Here is a 15,980-nt window from a genome sequence, read left to right on the forward strand (position 1 = left end):
TTTGTTCTCCTCTTTCACTTCCCTGTGGTACTGGGATGCTCTCCCCTGGAGTACCCATTATTTTTCTTCTCTTCTTCATTGTTGAGGGCCCACAATCATATGAACTAATTATTCTGGCACCTAGAACTGGCGGGTTGGCTACTACTATTTTGTAGTTGGTATTCCTTGATGATGTGAAGAAGAGGTAGAGGTGAAGGTGGCGTCATTCCACTGCTGCTCAGAGGAATTGGGGGGTGAGGAGGGGCAGCAGGTAACGGGATTGGGGATTGGGGTGGGAGAGGGTCGGGTGGGGTGGGGGAGGTGGCGTGGGGTGTGTGGGGGTGGGGGTGGGGGGGTGCCACTGGCAGTGTTGTTTACTGCTTGGAGACCCTTGACAAAAAAGTGTCAAGCGTGTTGGCCTCCACAGCTACTTGGGGCAGGCAGTTCCAGTCTATGATTGCTCTAGGTAAAAATGAAGAGCTTCTGTACTGTGTTCTGGTGGTGATGATGGAAAACTGTTGGGTGTGTCCTTGGCGTTGGTGAGGCGGCAGTGGGCTAAGTTTCCTTTTGAGGTTTGGACAGTGTGCTTGGCTGGTGTAAATTTTGTACAGCATCCAGAGCCTGGAGGTCTTGTGTCGCTTCTCCAGAGAGGGCCAACTCAACGACTCTAGCATTTCATTGACACTTGAGGTGTTCCGGTACCTGCCCAGAACGAAGCGAGCTGCTCGACGCTGTACGGCTTCCAGTCTGTCAGTGTTCTCCTTAGTGGAGAGGTCCCAGACGGAAGAGCCATACTCCAGCAAAGGCTGTACAAAGGCTTTATACATGCTCCTTCTTTGATGTTGATGGAGCTGATCTTCAGGTTCCGTCTGAGGAAGCCCACGGTTTGGTTAGCTTTGCAGCAGATATTGTTGACGTGGTCGTCCCAGTTCAGTTCTCTCTGGATCGTAATGCCCAGGTATTTGACTGATGAGACAGTGTCCAGGGTGTGGCCATGCAGGTCGTATGAGTGGAGGAGGAGGTTCCTGCTCCTCGTGACGCGGAGAGTTTGGCACTTCGCAGGATGAGACTCCATGTCCCAGCTCTTCTCCCAGTCTGCTAGCGCTGGAGGTCATGTTGTAGCTGGCTCTGATCATTGCCACTGGAGATCATCCTGTATACTGCAGGATCATCCGCAAAGAGCTTTGCCACTGAGGTCAGTTTCTCCGGAAGGTCATTAATGTATACTAGAAACAAGCATGGCCCTAGCACAGACCCCTGCGGGACTCCAGACCTCACACTGATGTAAGAAGATGAGGCTCCATCCACTGCCACTGCTTGGCGCCAGCTGCTGAGAAAGTTGGAGATCCATGCTTTGGTGGTACCTTGGATGCCGTACTGCTGAAGCTTGTGGAGTAGCAAGGAGTGGTTGACCCAGTCAAACGCCTTTGAGAAGTCCATTATGAGGACATCGGTCTGTTTGTCTCCCTCCATGTTGGTTAGCAGTTCATCTGTGAATTCCAGTAGCTGTGTCTTGCAGGATCTTCCACTCCAGAAGCCGTGTTTGTAGTCGTTCAAGATGCTGTGGGCCTTAAGGTGTTTCACTATGCCACTGGTGATGACGTGCTGTAGTAGTTTACATACCACACTGGTAAGGGAGACTGGCTGGTAGTTAGAGGGGTCGTACTGTTCCCCTTTTTTGTTCTGCAGTGTACGCATTTTTTGCCTTATACCAAATAAAATGTGTGGGTTTCTGTTAAGAAACTGTTAAAGGGGATAGATATGTTGGAATGTTGGGTCATCTGATCCATTGTCAAAGCCAGTGTTTTCAAATGTCATTGAAACCGGGTTCTAAAGGGGATATAGATATGTTGGAATGTTGGGTCATCTGATCCACTGTCAAAGCCAGTGTTTTCAAATGTCATTGAAACCGGGTTCTATGTCCCCCCCTAAGTGTATTTTCCACTCTGCCTTGGCTCACGCACTTTCGTCAACAGTTCTGATATCGTTATCATAACTGACCTGCACAATGTTCTGATATTGTTATCATAACTGACCTGCACAATGTTCTGATATTGTTATCATAACTGACCTGCACAATGTTCTGATATCGTTATCATAACTGACCTGCACAATGTTCTGATATCGTTATCATATCTGACCTGCACGATGTACCTTTTTTCGTTCACACAAGAGATGATCTGGACTCAACGGCGATCACAGCCTGGAGTTATTCATCACCTCCTTATTTCGCATGTTCTCTCTCTCTCTGTCTTGCTCTGATTTAGCAATGAAAAGTGTAACCTGATTCATGTCCATGCACAGACACACAGACACGTACAATCTGGCAGCCACCCGAGCCATTGTCCAGAATGTGGATGATCACACTGACCAGTTGCCCAAAGGAAGAGACTGATCAGGACCACAGAAAACCCATGTAGGTGTGTGCCAGCTGAAAGGAATGAGTCATGCATGGAGTTGGATCACAGTCCTGGAAGGAATTTTCCAACTTCAGTAACAAAATGCATGACTGAAGGGCCTGGGTTTGAGACCACCCCCCACCCACCCGAAAAGAAACAAAAAATTGGCAGTACAGTGCATAATGCCCAGAAAATGGACAGTTTGGTGTGTGTTGTGGTTTGCCTGTGTTGGATTTGTTTAACATGTTTGGCAAGTTGGTGGTTTGTGTTCTATGTGTTTGTGTGTATGGTGTGCAATGTGGTTTGTGTTCGATTTGTTTTTCAGTCTTTGGTGTGTTGTGGTTTGTTTGTCTTCAATTTCTTTGTGTTAAATATCTTGTGGTTTGTTTGCATATTGTTTTATGTGTTTTAGAGTGTTTTGTGGTTTGTGTTGGACTTATTTATGTGTTGTGTGACATGGTTTGTGTTGCACTTATTTATGTGTTAGGTGTGCGATATGGTTTGTGTTGGACTTATTTATGTGTTAGGTGTGCGAATAATTTATGGTTTCTGTTGGACTTATTTATGTGTTAGGTGTGTGATATAGTGTTGCACTTGTTTGTGTCATGTGTACAATATGGTTTGTGTTGGATTTATTTATGTTAGGTATGTGATATCGTCAGTGTTGGACCTATTTATGTGTTAGATCTGCAATATGGTTTGTGTTGGACTTATTTATGTGTTAAGTGTGTGATATGGTTTGTGTTGGTCTTCGTGTGATATGGTTTGTGTTGGTCTTCTTTATGCGTTATATGGTTTGTGTTGGACTTATTTATGTGTAAGGTGTGCAGTATGGTTTGTGTTGGACTTATTTATGTGTTAGGTGTGCAGTATAGTTTGTGTTGGACTTATTTGTGTGTTATGTGTACAATACGGTTTGTGTTTGACTTATTTATGTGTTAGGTGTGCGGTATGGTTTGTGTTGGATTTATTTATGTTAGGTTTGTGATATGGTTTGTGATATGGTTTGTGTTTTACTTCTTTGTGTGTTGGGTGTGTGAATATCAATAACCATGGAAAGGTGAACAACTCCTCTGATTAATATCAATCACCATGGGAAGGTGAACAACTCCACTGATTAATATCAATCACCATGGGAAGTGAACAACTCCACTGATTAATATCAATCACCATGGGAAGTGAACAACTCCACTGATTAATATCAATCACCATGGGAAGGTGAACAACACTGATTAATATCAATCACCACAGGAAGTGAACAACTCCACTGATTAATATCAATCACCACTGGAAGTGAACAACTCCACTGATTAATATCAATCACCATGGGAAGGTGAACAACACTGATTAATATCAATCACCACAGGAAGTGAACAACTCCACTGATTAATATCAATCACCACTGGAAGTGAACAACTCCACTGATTAATATCAATCACCATGGGAAGTGAACAACTCCACTGATTAATATTAATCACCATGGGAAGGTGAACAACTCCACTGATTATAATATCACCACAGGAAGTGAACAACTCCACTGATTAATATCACTCACCATGGGAAGGTGAACAACACTGATTAATATCAATCACCACAGGAAGTGAACAACTTCACTGATTAATATCAATCACCGTGGGGAGGTGAACAACACTGATTAATATCAATCACCATGGAAAGGTGAACAACACCGATTAATATCAATCACCATGGAAAGGTGAAGAACACCGATTAATATCAATCACCATGGGAGGTAAACAAAGTACAAACCCAGTGATTATTACTGATCACAATGGGGAAGTAATTAGCTCCACAGCTCTCTCTCCAGTCAACAGAAATCTTGGGGCAGAATGACTGTTTACAGGTCGGGATATTCATCCCTCCACCAGTGACACGGACACTGCTGATCCCAAAGTTGCAGAAGGGCGAAGAGTCAGCATGAAATCACTCCTTCCACTGACTGTTTCTGGACGTTCAACATGGCCTGACAGGTTGTCAGCAGGGAAACACACACACACGCATGACCATACACAAACACGTACACACACACACACATGAACACGTGTGCACACACTCACATGAACACGTGTGCACACACTCACAACTTTAGTTCATTAACTGATTAAATTTATTTTCAAACGCAAAACATAATGTCAGAAAAATATTCATTTTGTAATTACTAAAACCAAAGCAAATTCTGTCTTACTCGAGAGAAAGCACTTAACTCAGAAAGAATGGAAATAAGCAGTGGTGTCCTCCAAATGTTCATTTGTACCACATCCTTTACAAATGGATAAAATATCAGAAATTATCCACTAAAATATGTTAACATACAATCCATTTCATAAATATTTCTAATCATATATGTTATTAAACATACAATGTCCTCTCTTTTCCTACATGAATTCTGATGTGGGTGATAAGAATAAAAAATGGATTTTTAAAAAAGAAAAAAAATAATTGGCATGTCGTTTCTCTTGAAAATATAGCATAAGACCAGATGTCAGGAGACAAATTGCTCTGTCACTGTCACTGATACAAAGCATAAATTGAAAGACAATAAAGGCACACAAAAAGCCATTTTTCCCAATCTATAAGGAATAAACAAAGTCCTTCTTTTTCTCCTCTAATGGAACTGCTGTTCATGCTGGTTCACTCCGACTCCATGCAAGAAAAAGGTAAATGAAGTTCTAGGCCTTTTGTGACAACTGTGGGTCTGAACCTGTGGTCAGGAAGTGGGAGTGACCACTCTGAAGAAAGTGCTTTCAACCCAAATCAGGTCAGCAACATCACCTACATGGCGACAAAAATGGTGCTATGTTGTAAAGATTAATAGGCTCTGGAGTGCCCTGGAAGAGGCAGATTAAAAGCATGTCACATTGTGCAACAAACAGGCATGTTCCCAGTGCTATGCAGTCTTGGATTAACTTCTTTCTTGAATGGAAACAAAAGGGGTATCAAGGACTCCAAAAGATACAATGTCTGATATGAATATATGATGGTTATGAAAGGAGTCATCAATCCTCCCAATGTTTTCCTGGGGGGAGGAGAACAACATGAGCATTAACCCTTTCACCGCCAGTCAATTTAGAGTATAAACACAGAAAAGACAGTGGCAAAGAATCACTCGGGATTCCCCCTGCGAAGTACAGAAAATATGGTCTATCCTACCACCGAACATTAAGAGCAGTAGGTTCATGGATAACAGACCAATGAATGGTCACCTTTCAGTGACATGGGTCCTCTACCACGCCTGTGCATAAATGAGAGCTTGGCGGTGAAAGGGTTAAAGACATTTTTTAAGGTCTAAACAAAGAAAAACATTGCTTAACATTATATAACACATAATATATGCATTTTTATATGTATATAAAAAAAGACTATATCTAAAAACCAAATTTTCTTTGAGTGTATGTTTTTTCCTTTGTCTACTCTTCACATTTTATATATCAAAAGTTGAGCACTGCTTGCCAGACGATTGTAGTCTTTCTTTCCCCTTCTTAAAGTCGGATGGAAGCTGGCTCGTTCACCATGTTCACTGGTGTCTTTTGTTCTTGTTTTATTCAAATCATTTCCCTTATACCTAATTATCCTTCATTTTCTTTTTATTTTACTGCCTTGAATCTACTGTTTGATAATTTTCTCTTATGTCAACATCTCACACATATTGGGTTTATGTGAAAGGTCAGGCATTTTGCTTTTAAATATTTTTCTGTTTATTCATTTCAGCAGACAGCTTATATGAATCAGAATGCACGCTTTGACACCTACTTAAAACTGAAATGGGCGTCGGCTTTCTCCATCACCCCGCCCCGTTCACCACAATACCAATACCTCCATAACACCCTCTTTGGGAAAAAAAACCAAAAAAAAACCCTGTTCCGCTTTCTCCCTCTTTAGCAGTAACAAGTACAGAGACTGTCCAAAATTTTTAACAACAAAACAACAACAACCCTTTGTTTATCATTTTGAAAGAAATAATAATTCTGAAAAGACGAAATCAGCAGCAGCAACAAAGAAATCAATCAGTACTCCCAGCCGCTTCTTGGTCAGGCTGCAATCTGCCCAGGCATTTCACTTGGGCTGTGGGGTTAAGCGCAGATACTGCTTGTGTGAAGGCACCTCCTTCACCACCATGTCTGGAAACAGTTTCGACGCCTCCTCAGCAGGAATGGTTGGCAGAACCATGCACTGCCCCCCGATCTGGGTGAAAACGATCAAGAGTGTAAATCTTTGATGCAAAACATGGAGGGGAAAAAGCGGTGGGGAGGGGGTGGGGTGGAGAGGGTGTGGTATAGTGCGAGGTCGCATGTGTAAACAAACCGAGTCTACAGTACATAATGTTCTGGTAGTCTGTGTAATGTTTTGGTTGTTTGGGAGTCTAATTAATGGTTTGGTACTATGTAATGTTTTCTTTTTTTTTTAAGTCTGTGTTATCATTGTTATAAATACAGATAGGAGTCTAATTAATGGTTTGTATTATGTAATGTTTTTTTAAAGTCTGTTATCAAAGTTATAAATACAGAAAGAAGTCGAATTAATGTTTTGGTACTATGTAATGTTTTTTTTAAAAAAACTATGTGTTCTAATTAATGGTTTGGTACTATGTAATGTTTTTAAAGTCTGTTACCATTGTTATAAACAATACAGACAGACCCAGTCTGTCAAAAGCTGTCATACTGTATGAATTCACATCAGCGCCAACAATGTGGAGTGCTGGCCTAGTGGTAATGTGTCTGCTTAGGAAGCCAGAGAATCTAAGGGCACAGGTTCGAATCCCACACATGCCTGCATTTTTCTCCCCCACCAATAGACTTTGAGTGGTGGTCTGGACGCTTGTCATTCCACTGAGATGATAAACCAAAGTCTGGAAAAGAATCCATGGCAACCAAAGGGTTGTACCTTGCAAAAATCCTGTAGAAAAATTCACTTTGATAAGGAGAAAACAAAAACACTTGCAAACAGAAAAAAGAAGAAGAAAAAAAAGTGGGGGTGAGGACATGAGAGGGGGGTGGGGGGTGGGGGCTCTCACCACAGCCACAAGTTTCACACAGAGAAATCTGTTGAGACAAACAGTAATACACTACAATATAACGCAATACAATACAATATTTGACAATGTAATAAGATGCAATCCAAAACAACACAATACAATTAAGAACAGATGTTACCTTCCAGTTCTCAGGCGTGGCCACCTTCTTTGTGGCCGTCAACTGCAGGCTGTCCAACACTCGCAGGATTTCACTGAAACAGGCACACACAGTGCTCAAACTCCATCATTATCGGCATGCTGACAAACTGTCCTGGATTTCATAAGGGTCTAGTTGTTTTTCTTTTCTTTCTTCTTAACTGTGCTGTCTTCACAACTGCAGAAACTGCTGACGCATCCAATGACAAAGAATGGGGTGGCAGTTTCCCTTTCTCCCGTCCCAACAATGTCACATCATGACATGGTCAGATCAGCTGTCCATAACCATACAGGTCATGTTTTGTGGTCTATTTCTAAGAAAACACCAAAATGAAATAATTACCTAATAGCTTGGATTGTTTTCTCTTTTCATTACCAATGTGCAAAATTGTTAAAAATGGGTGCAAAATCTATTTTAAATCATAGGTTAAAAAACACCCTTTCCACAATATAAAACACACACACTAATCCATCCCCTCCCCCACCCCGACCCGACCCCAAAACACCCCACACTTTCATAGTCCAATTCAAAGAGGCGTGAGCAATGTCATGGCAGGCTGATCATGTGTCCGATTCCAATTTGCCAGGAAGTGCTGTTAAAAAAAAAAAAAAAAAAAAAAAAAAAAAAAATCAACCACCCCAAAATGCCCACCATGCAAGTCACCGCAATGAGTTCAGCAGGAAAGAATCATCTTGCACACATGATGATCTCCACTGCACAGATGACAGCTTTTGAGCAGGTGTGCAATGTGAAACACTGATGGAAGACATTGTGTTCCTCTGTCCCAAATTCTCCATCACTGACAGAAGACACTATGAACCTGTGTCCCAAATTCTCCATCACTGACAGAAGACACTATGAACCTGTGTCCCGAATTCTCCATCACTGACAGAAGACACTGCATACCTGTGTTTGTAATTCTCCATCACTGACAGAAGACACTATGAACCTGTGTCCCAAATTCTCCATCACTGACAGAAGACACTGCATACCTGTGTTTCTAATTCTCCATCACTGACAGAAGACACTATATACCTTCATCCCAGATTCTCCATCAATGATGGAAAACACTGTGTACCTGTGTCCCAAATTCTCCATAATTCATGGAAGACACTATATACCTGTGTCCCAAATTGTAAATCATTGACAGAAGACACTGTGTTCCAGTGTCCCAAATTCTCCATCACTGACAGAAAACACCATGTATGCATGTCTCAAATTCTCCATCACAGACAGAAGACATTATGTAGCTGTGGCCCAAATTCTCTATCACTGACAATGTTGAAACTGGAAGACACACATGTACTTGTGTCCAAAATTCTCCATTACTGTCAGACAATGTCGGAAGACACACATGCACTTGTGTCCAAAAATCTCCAACATTGTCAGACAATGTCGGAAGACACACATGTACTTGTGTCCAAAACTCTCCATCACTGTCAGACAATGTCGGAAGACACACATGTACTTGTGTCCAAAACTCTCCATCACTGTCAGACAATGTTGGAAGACACACATGTACTTGTGTCCAAAATTCTCCATCATTGTTAGACAATGTCGGAAGACACACATGTACTTGTGTCCAAAACTCTCCATCACTGTCAGACAATGTTGGAAGACACACATGTACTTGTGTCCAAAACTCTCCATCACTGGAACACAACTTGTTTCCACAGAGTGTGGCAACATCCCTTGGGGGTGAGGGCATGGGGCTTTCTTTCTAGGGTATGTATTTTTGTGTCATACCAACTTGTTTTGTTGTTGTTCAAAGCAAGCAGTTTGCTTTCACTTGCTGTTTTTCAAAGCAAGCAGTTTGCTTTCAATTGTTATTTTTCAAAGCAAGCAGTTTGCCTTCACTTGATATTTTTCAAAGCAAGCAGTTTGCCTTCACTTGCTGTTTTTCAAAGCAAGCAGTTTGCTTTCACTTGATATTTTTCAAAGCAAGCAGTTTGCCTTCACTTGCTGTTTTTCAAAGCAAGCAGTTTGCTTTCACTTGATATTTTTCAAAGCAAGCAGTTTGCCTTCACTTGCTGTTTTTCAAAGCAAGCAGTTTGCTTTCACTTGATATTTTTCAAAGCAAGCAGTTTGCCTTCACATGTTATTTTTCAAAGCAAGCAGTTTGCCTTCACTTGATATTTTTCAAAGCAGTTTGCCTTCACTTGATATTTTTCAAAGCAAGCAGTTTGCCTTCACTTGATATTTTTCAAAGCAAGCAGTTTGCCTTCACTTGATATTTTTCAAAGCAAGCAGTTTGCCTTCACATGATATTTTTCAAAGCAAGCAGTTTGCCTTCACTTGCTGTTTTTCAAAGCAAGCAGTTTGCCTTCACTTGATATTTTTCAAAGCAAGCAGTTTGCCTTCACATGATATTTTTCAAAGCAAGCAGTTTGCCTTCACTTGATATTTTTCAAAGCAAGCAGTTTGCCTTCACTTGCTGTTTTTCAAAGCAAGCAGTTTGCCTTCACATGATATTTTTCAAAGCAAGCAGTTTGCCTTCACTTGCTGTTTTTCAAAGCAAGCAGTTTGCCTTCACATGATATTTTTCAAAGCAAGCAGTTTGCCTTCACTTGCTGTTTTTCAAAGCAAGCAGTTTGCCTTCACATGATATTTTTCAAAGCAAGCAGTTTGCCTTCACTTGCTGTTTTTCAAAGCAAGCAGTTTGCCTTCACATGATATTTTTCAAAGCAAGCAGTTTGCCTTCACATGATATTTTTCAAAGCAAGCAGTTTGCCTTCACTTGCTGTTTTTCAAAGCAAGCAGTTTGCCTTCACTTGATATTTTTCAAAGCAAGCAGTTTGCCTTCACTTGATATTTTTCAAAGCAAGCAGTTTGCCTTCACTTGATATTTTTCAAAGCAAGCAGTTTGCCTTCACTTGATATTTTTCAAAGCAAGCAGTTTGCCTTCACTTGATATTTTTCAAAGCAAGCAGTTTGCCTTCACTTGATATTTTTCAAAGCAAGCAGTTTGCCTTCACTTGATATTTTTCAAAGCAAGCAGTTTGCCTTCACTTGATATTTTTCAAAGCAAGCAGTTTGCCTTCACTTGATATTTTTCAAAGCAAGCAGTTTGCCTTCACTTGCTGTTTTTCAAAGCAAGCAGTTTGCCTTCACTTGATATTTTTCAAAGCAAGCAGTTTGCCTTCACTTGATATTTTTCAAAGCAAGCAGTTTGCCTTCACTTGATATTTTTCAAAGCAAGCAGTTTGCCTTCACTTGATATTTTTCAAAGCAAGCAGTTTGCCTTCACTTGATATTTTTCAAAGCAAGCAGTTTGCCTTCACCGGACCGTCTGGCTTTCACTCCTTGCTCTGAGTTGACTGAAAGAGGTGGGACTTGCCGGAACTAACTTTTGCAGGAGAAAGCGCTCAAGGTGCCATTGGCAAATTCTAGCCAATGTTATGGCACAACTGAGGAACAAGGCTGCCTACCCATCGCTGCTTACTGAGACTCATGGTCTTGATGAAATCCTCCAAAAAGAACGTGGAGCCAGTCTTTGACACACTGTGGTTGCCCTGCAGCAGCCACTATCAGCCGTAAATCTACTCTTCTGGCAAAACTCAATCCAGGCCACAGACATTAGCCGTCCATGGCCACTGCGCACAGTGACATCAGCCAGTCATACACAGGTCTGCAGAATCAAAGCTGCAGCCCACATCACAGTGACAAAGAAGGTGGTCTGTGAATCCCACCCACCGACCCACCCCCACACACTCATCATAAAGTTCTGTACTCACTCAAAGTTGCGCCCGGTGGTGGCTGGATAGAGAATGGACAACTTCAATTTTTTGTCAGGTCCAATGATGAACACCTGAAACAGGTAAGAAGACGTGTGTCAGTGTGTCTTCAACACTGACAGCCAGACTGGTCTATCCTCACATCTTTTTTTTCTTCTGCCCCATCATCTGCACTGTTTCAGTGGCATTACTCCCACGCCGCTCATTCCCAGTCCCCCATACACAGCCACACCCAGGTTCGTCTGTCACAGTCCACAGGGCACCATTGATGTCAGGTCACCAGGAGGATACACACTAGAGAAGAGACCCTGCACTGCTGCTGGGAGTCACTCTGGTGGTGTTCAGCTGTGCCTGTTCTGATTTAAGGTACTTAGGACACCACCTACTATGCCCCACACTAACCACAATAATCCACACATCTCAATATCAACCCCTCGACTGCTGCTGGCAAGTGTACTTGTTAGTGAAAGGCCGTTGCCCTCCTCACTGAGCTAAGACTGAACCCTGCAGGTGAGAATGTTGATCACCACCCTATGTTTGGAGTTCTTCTTGGGACTGCAATACTTTTGCTCAGAAAATCAGTCATACCACTTAGTTAAAAGTACACACTGACAAGAGTTCCTGTGGGTTACACTATATAATTACATATTTCAAGTCGAAACACAAAACAAAGAATACCTAACGCTGTTAACAGTAAAAAAAAAAAAAAAAAAAAGAAAAAAAGTCTGTACATCTAGTGAGCAAAACCTGCAAAATCAACAACAGTGAACGATATCAGCACCATCGCTCTCCCTGATCAAATGAAGCACAGAAGCCTTTCAGTTTACAAACAGCTAAAATGAAAGAGGGAAAGACTCTTTCTTAACAACAAAATGCTCTATACCTACACACATATGTCTGAGTGTATTTCAATAGTCACCAGCACTGATACAGTTACGCAGGGCTGGTCACATAGCTGGGATGGAGGATCACAACCTCAAGTTGCATCTGTTTGGTAAAGTGTCCACTGGCCACCTGAACAGAGGAGCGCCATGAAAGTGGTACAAAGACTCCCTTAGAAGGACCCTCACTTGTTGGGCGTAATAGCCGAGTGGTTGAAGCGCTGGACTTTCAATCTGAGTGTCCCGGGTTCGACTCTCGATAACAATGCTTTGTGGATAAAGGATGGAGATTTTTCTGATCTCCCAGGTCAACATATGTGCAGACCTGCTAGTGCCTGAACCCCCTTCATGTGTATACGCATGCAGATGATCAAATATGCACGGTAAAGATCCTGTAATCCATGTCAGCGTTTGGTGGGTTATGCAAACAAGAACATACCAGCACGAACACCCCCAAAAACGGGAGTATGGCTGCCTACATGGTGGGGTAAAAATGGTTATACAAATAAAAGCCCACCTGTGTACATACAAGTGAACGTGGGAGTTGCAGCCCATGAATGGAGCAGAAGAAGAGGACCCTGGCTTCATGTGGCACAGACCACATACACCGCATGACTCAAGCTGCCAGAAGGGGACCATCACATCAAACAGCCTTCCAAGCCACCTCAGTCTTCTGAGAACCAACCACTTAGCCCACATCCAAGGAACAAGGTAGTGCCACAAAAACCACGTTGCCCCAAACTGTACCTATGCTGTCCCAGACAAGACGATGTGGCAGAACATGTCTTTCCTGTTTCATAGGCCTCTCCAGTCACCAGCAGTCTGCACCAGGGAAGGTAAGGCTATGTATATAAACATCTTCCTTTGCAAAACCACACCATCACAATCATTTTTCTCTCTGCCTACCTACCTACCTACCTATTATCATGATATATATATATATATATATATATATAGATAGATAGATAGATACATACAGATATATATATATATATAGAGAGAGAGAGAGAGAGAGAGAGAGAGAGAGTGGGCTAGATCGATGTATAGGTGAATGACTAGGAAGGCAAAAGATGAGGGTACCCAATAAAGAAGAAGAAAAAAAAGACAAAAAAGGAGGTAGTGTCTGAAAGGAGGTGCAGAAAATAAGAGAGCAAACCAAAGAAATTTCTCACCATGCAGGGATGCTACTTTTAATAAGGTCATGGTCAAGGTCTATTCCAGATGGCCACATGGGGGCACATAAAGAACGAAAGGAAGAGCTCAAGAAGGCACACAAAACATGAATGAATGATGAATGATATGGATACTGTATAGCACGTAGCCTTGGTCTGAGACCAAGTGCTAAGCCCTTTACAAACTTGGGGTCATTTGCACAACAGGCTGCCCAGCTGAGTAGAGCCGACTGATGGCTGCTATTGGGCACTCATCATCCATTTCCTGTGTCATTCAATCAGATTTCAGGCACGCACACAAACACGCTCAGACAGACATGCAACATTTTACGTGCATGACCGTTTTGTTTATCTACCCTATTTTCAGACAGCCATTTTTGGGGATGTGCATGCTGGGTATGTTCTTGTTTCCAACACACCGAACACTGACAAGGATTACAGGATTTTTAACGTGTGTATCTGATCTTGCACACGAAGAGGGTTCAGGCACAACATGGTGACAAGTGACAAGCACTGTGGGAGGGGAACACAGGACAGATGAAGGGGTGGGGGTGGAGGTGGAACAGGGGAATGAAGGCCCAACATACTTGATGACTTATTCAGTGCACATTACTCATATATATATATATCTAAAAGAACTTCACACTGCTTAAGGTACACACACACACGTACATGTCAAACAGTCCCGTAGCTAATTACTTATAATATACAATTTACAGTGTACTTACTGTGTTGCGCATGCGCTCTCTCTCTTCTCTAACACATCTCCCATCCCAAGATTCCCCCCCCCCCACCCCTTTTTGGTCTAATACAAGTCAATCATGAAAGTGAACTGATGTTAAAGCAAATACTGCTTTTACACATGCTGATAGGCTGCTGCGCTTTAATGATATATGGAGGCACCATGACCAAATCAGCAAGGCGCTAAGGACTTCAGGTCCAGAGTTCATCAATGATCAGCGATCGAGGCCCTGTTTCAGCACGGTGGTGGTGTGTCTTTGGGAAAAGCACTCTACTTCCATTTTCCTCACTCCACCCTGGCATCAAAGGGTACCAAACTTCGGTCTGGGAGGGTTAAAACGGCAGAAGGAGGGGATCAGGCCTCACCTTTCCAGTATGCTGAGCCCCCAGACACAGTGGACGTGGATACATTCACTGCCCTAAACTTGGCTAAAGGCCATGAAAAGCTATGAGACATTAAACCTTAAAACACTGACAAAAGCGCACACACACACACACACACTGAGGAGTAACACCCATTCATGCACTCTCTCCCTCCTGGCCTCTCTCCCCCTCTCCAACCTCCCCCCTCCTCACACTCAACAGAATCAAAAACATGCGCTATAGCAAGATGTCTCAATAAACAAAGAAATAAACCAGAGTCAGGGACACTTACGGCTCTACAAGTGAGAGGCAATCCCATGCTATCTTTCTCGTCAGGGTCCACCATTCCAAGCTGCACAGCCAGCTCGCGCTTCTCGTCAGCAATGATGGGGTACGGCAGGTCACTGTCGCCCGCTCCTGCATACATCATCACGTCCTGACACAGAAACGCACTGCATGAATAACAAATCCCGACCACAACAATTTGGCACGCCAAGTGTGGAGCACAGCCCCTTCAAGACAAACGCCACACAACACAGAGTTCCTTCAGTTCTCAAGGAGGCGACTTCCTTTTGTTTTCTTGTTCGTCACCAATTGGCAAACAAGAGACAAAAAACAAAACAAAACAAAAAAACCCACACAACTGATATCATTCCCATTAAACGCTAAAACCTTGATTTCTTCTAGGATCTGAATCAAAAATTAACTCTCACAATGGTTTTATTCAATAAAAAATTGAAAAGTCAACAGCAGCACAATTCAAACCTCCATCCAACTTTAAATCGTGTGGACCACTCCAATAATGAATGTGTTGCATTGCATGCTTACCTGACCTAGTTCTCTTCACAAATGGACACACAGGTAGCTTTGATTATTTCTTTGCATTTAATGATTTATAATCCAAATATTTTACATTTTTCAGAAACAAAAAGAATTTTTTCCCCCAAGACACTAATGCCATCTGCAACACAGATCATACAACCGCCCCCCCCTCCCCCCCTCCAACACAGATCATACAACCGTCCCCCCCCCTCCTCCCCCAAACTATTCATGTGGTCTTTGTAATTTACATTCCATCAAAGTTTTGGGTTAAAAAATTTAGATTTTTCAATGAGGCTGACAACTGTCAAAAATCATTGTTAACAATTGCAAATGTTAGGAAATGTGCTTACCCATGTATGTGCGTGTGCGCATGCGTTTCTGATTCCAGAGTCATTTACAACAAAGTATGGTGCCCCACTTGTTGCGTTTACCATATAATGTTCTTAGTTTTCAGTTTTTCAGTCATTTTTATGTATAAGTACATTGGAAATATCTTGTTTGGGAGGGACAGAAGCAGAAATAACACTGCCTCATTTCTAAAGCTACGCTTACAGCAAGTATTCATACAATCAAGTACGAAGTGTTTTATTTCTACTGTCTTGGTTTTATTTTAACTTTTGTACTGTGTACTGAACATTACCCGTCACGATGAAGTGAAATGTTTATCAACAATTGTGTATCTTGTCATTTTCAAAATTTACTC

At 42.1% G+C, this 15,980-nt stretch overlaps 1 protein-coding gene across 1 annotated transcript in view; it reads right to left on the minus strand.

Moving 5' to 3' along the window:
- Positions 1-4,480: 4,480 nt before the first annotated feature.
- LOC143290012 (peroxiredoxin-6-like) overlaps positions 4,481-15,980 on the minus strand; it is a 28,497-nt gene continuing 16,997 nt past the window's right edge. The window contains exons 3-6 of the mRNA XM_076599327.1: positions 14,748-14,891; positions 11,299-11,372; positions 7,547-7,619; positions 4,481-6,578 (exon numbers count right to left, since the gene is read on the minus strand). Of these exons, the coding sequence (XP_076455442.1) occupies positions 6,450-6,578; positions 7,547-7,619; positions 11,299-11,372; positions 14,748-14,891 (420 nt within the window). The 3' untranslated portion in view covers positions 4,481-6,449. The remainder of the gene's footprint in view (positions 6,579-7,546; positions 7,620-11,298; positions 11,373-14,747; positions 14,892-15,980) is intronic.

This window comes from Babylonia areolata, chromosome 14 (genome assembly GCF_041734735.1).
Source record: "Babylonia areolata isolate BAREFJ2019XMU chromosome 14, ASM4173473v1, whole genome shotgun sequence".
NCBI classification, from domain to species: domain Eukaryota; kingdom Metazoa; phylum Mollusca; class Gastropoda; order Neogastropoda; family Buccinidae; genus Babylonia; species Babylonia areolata.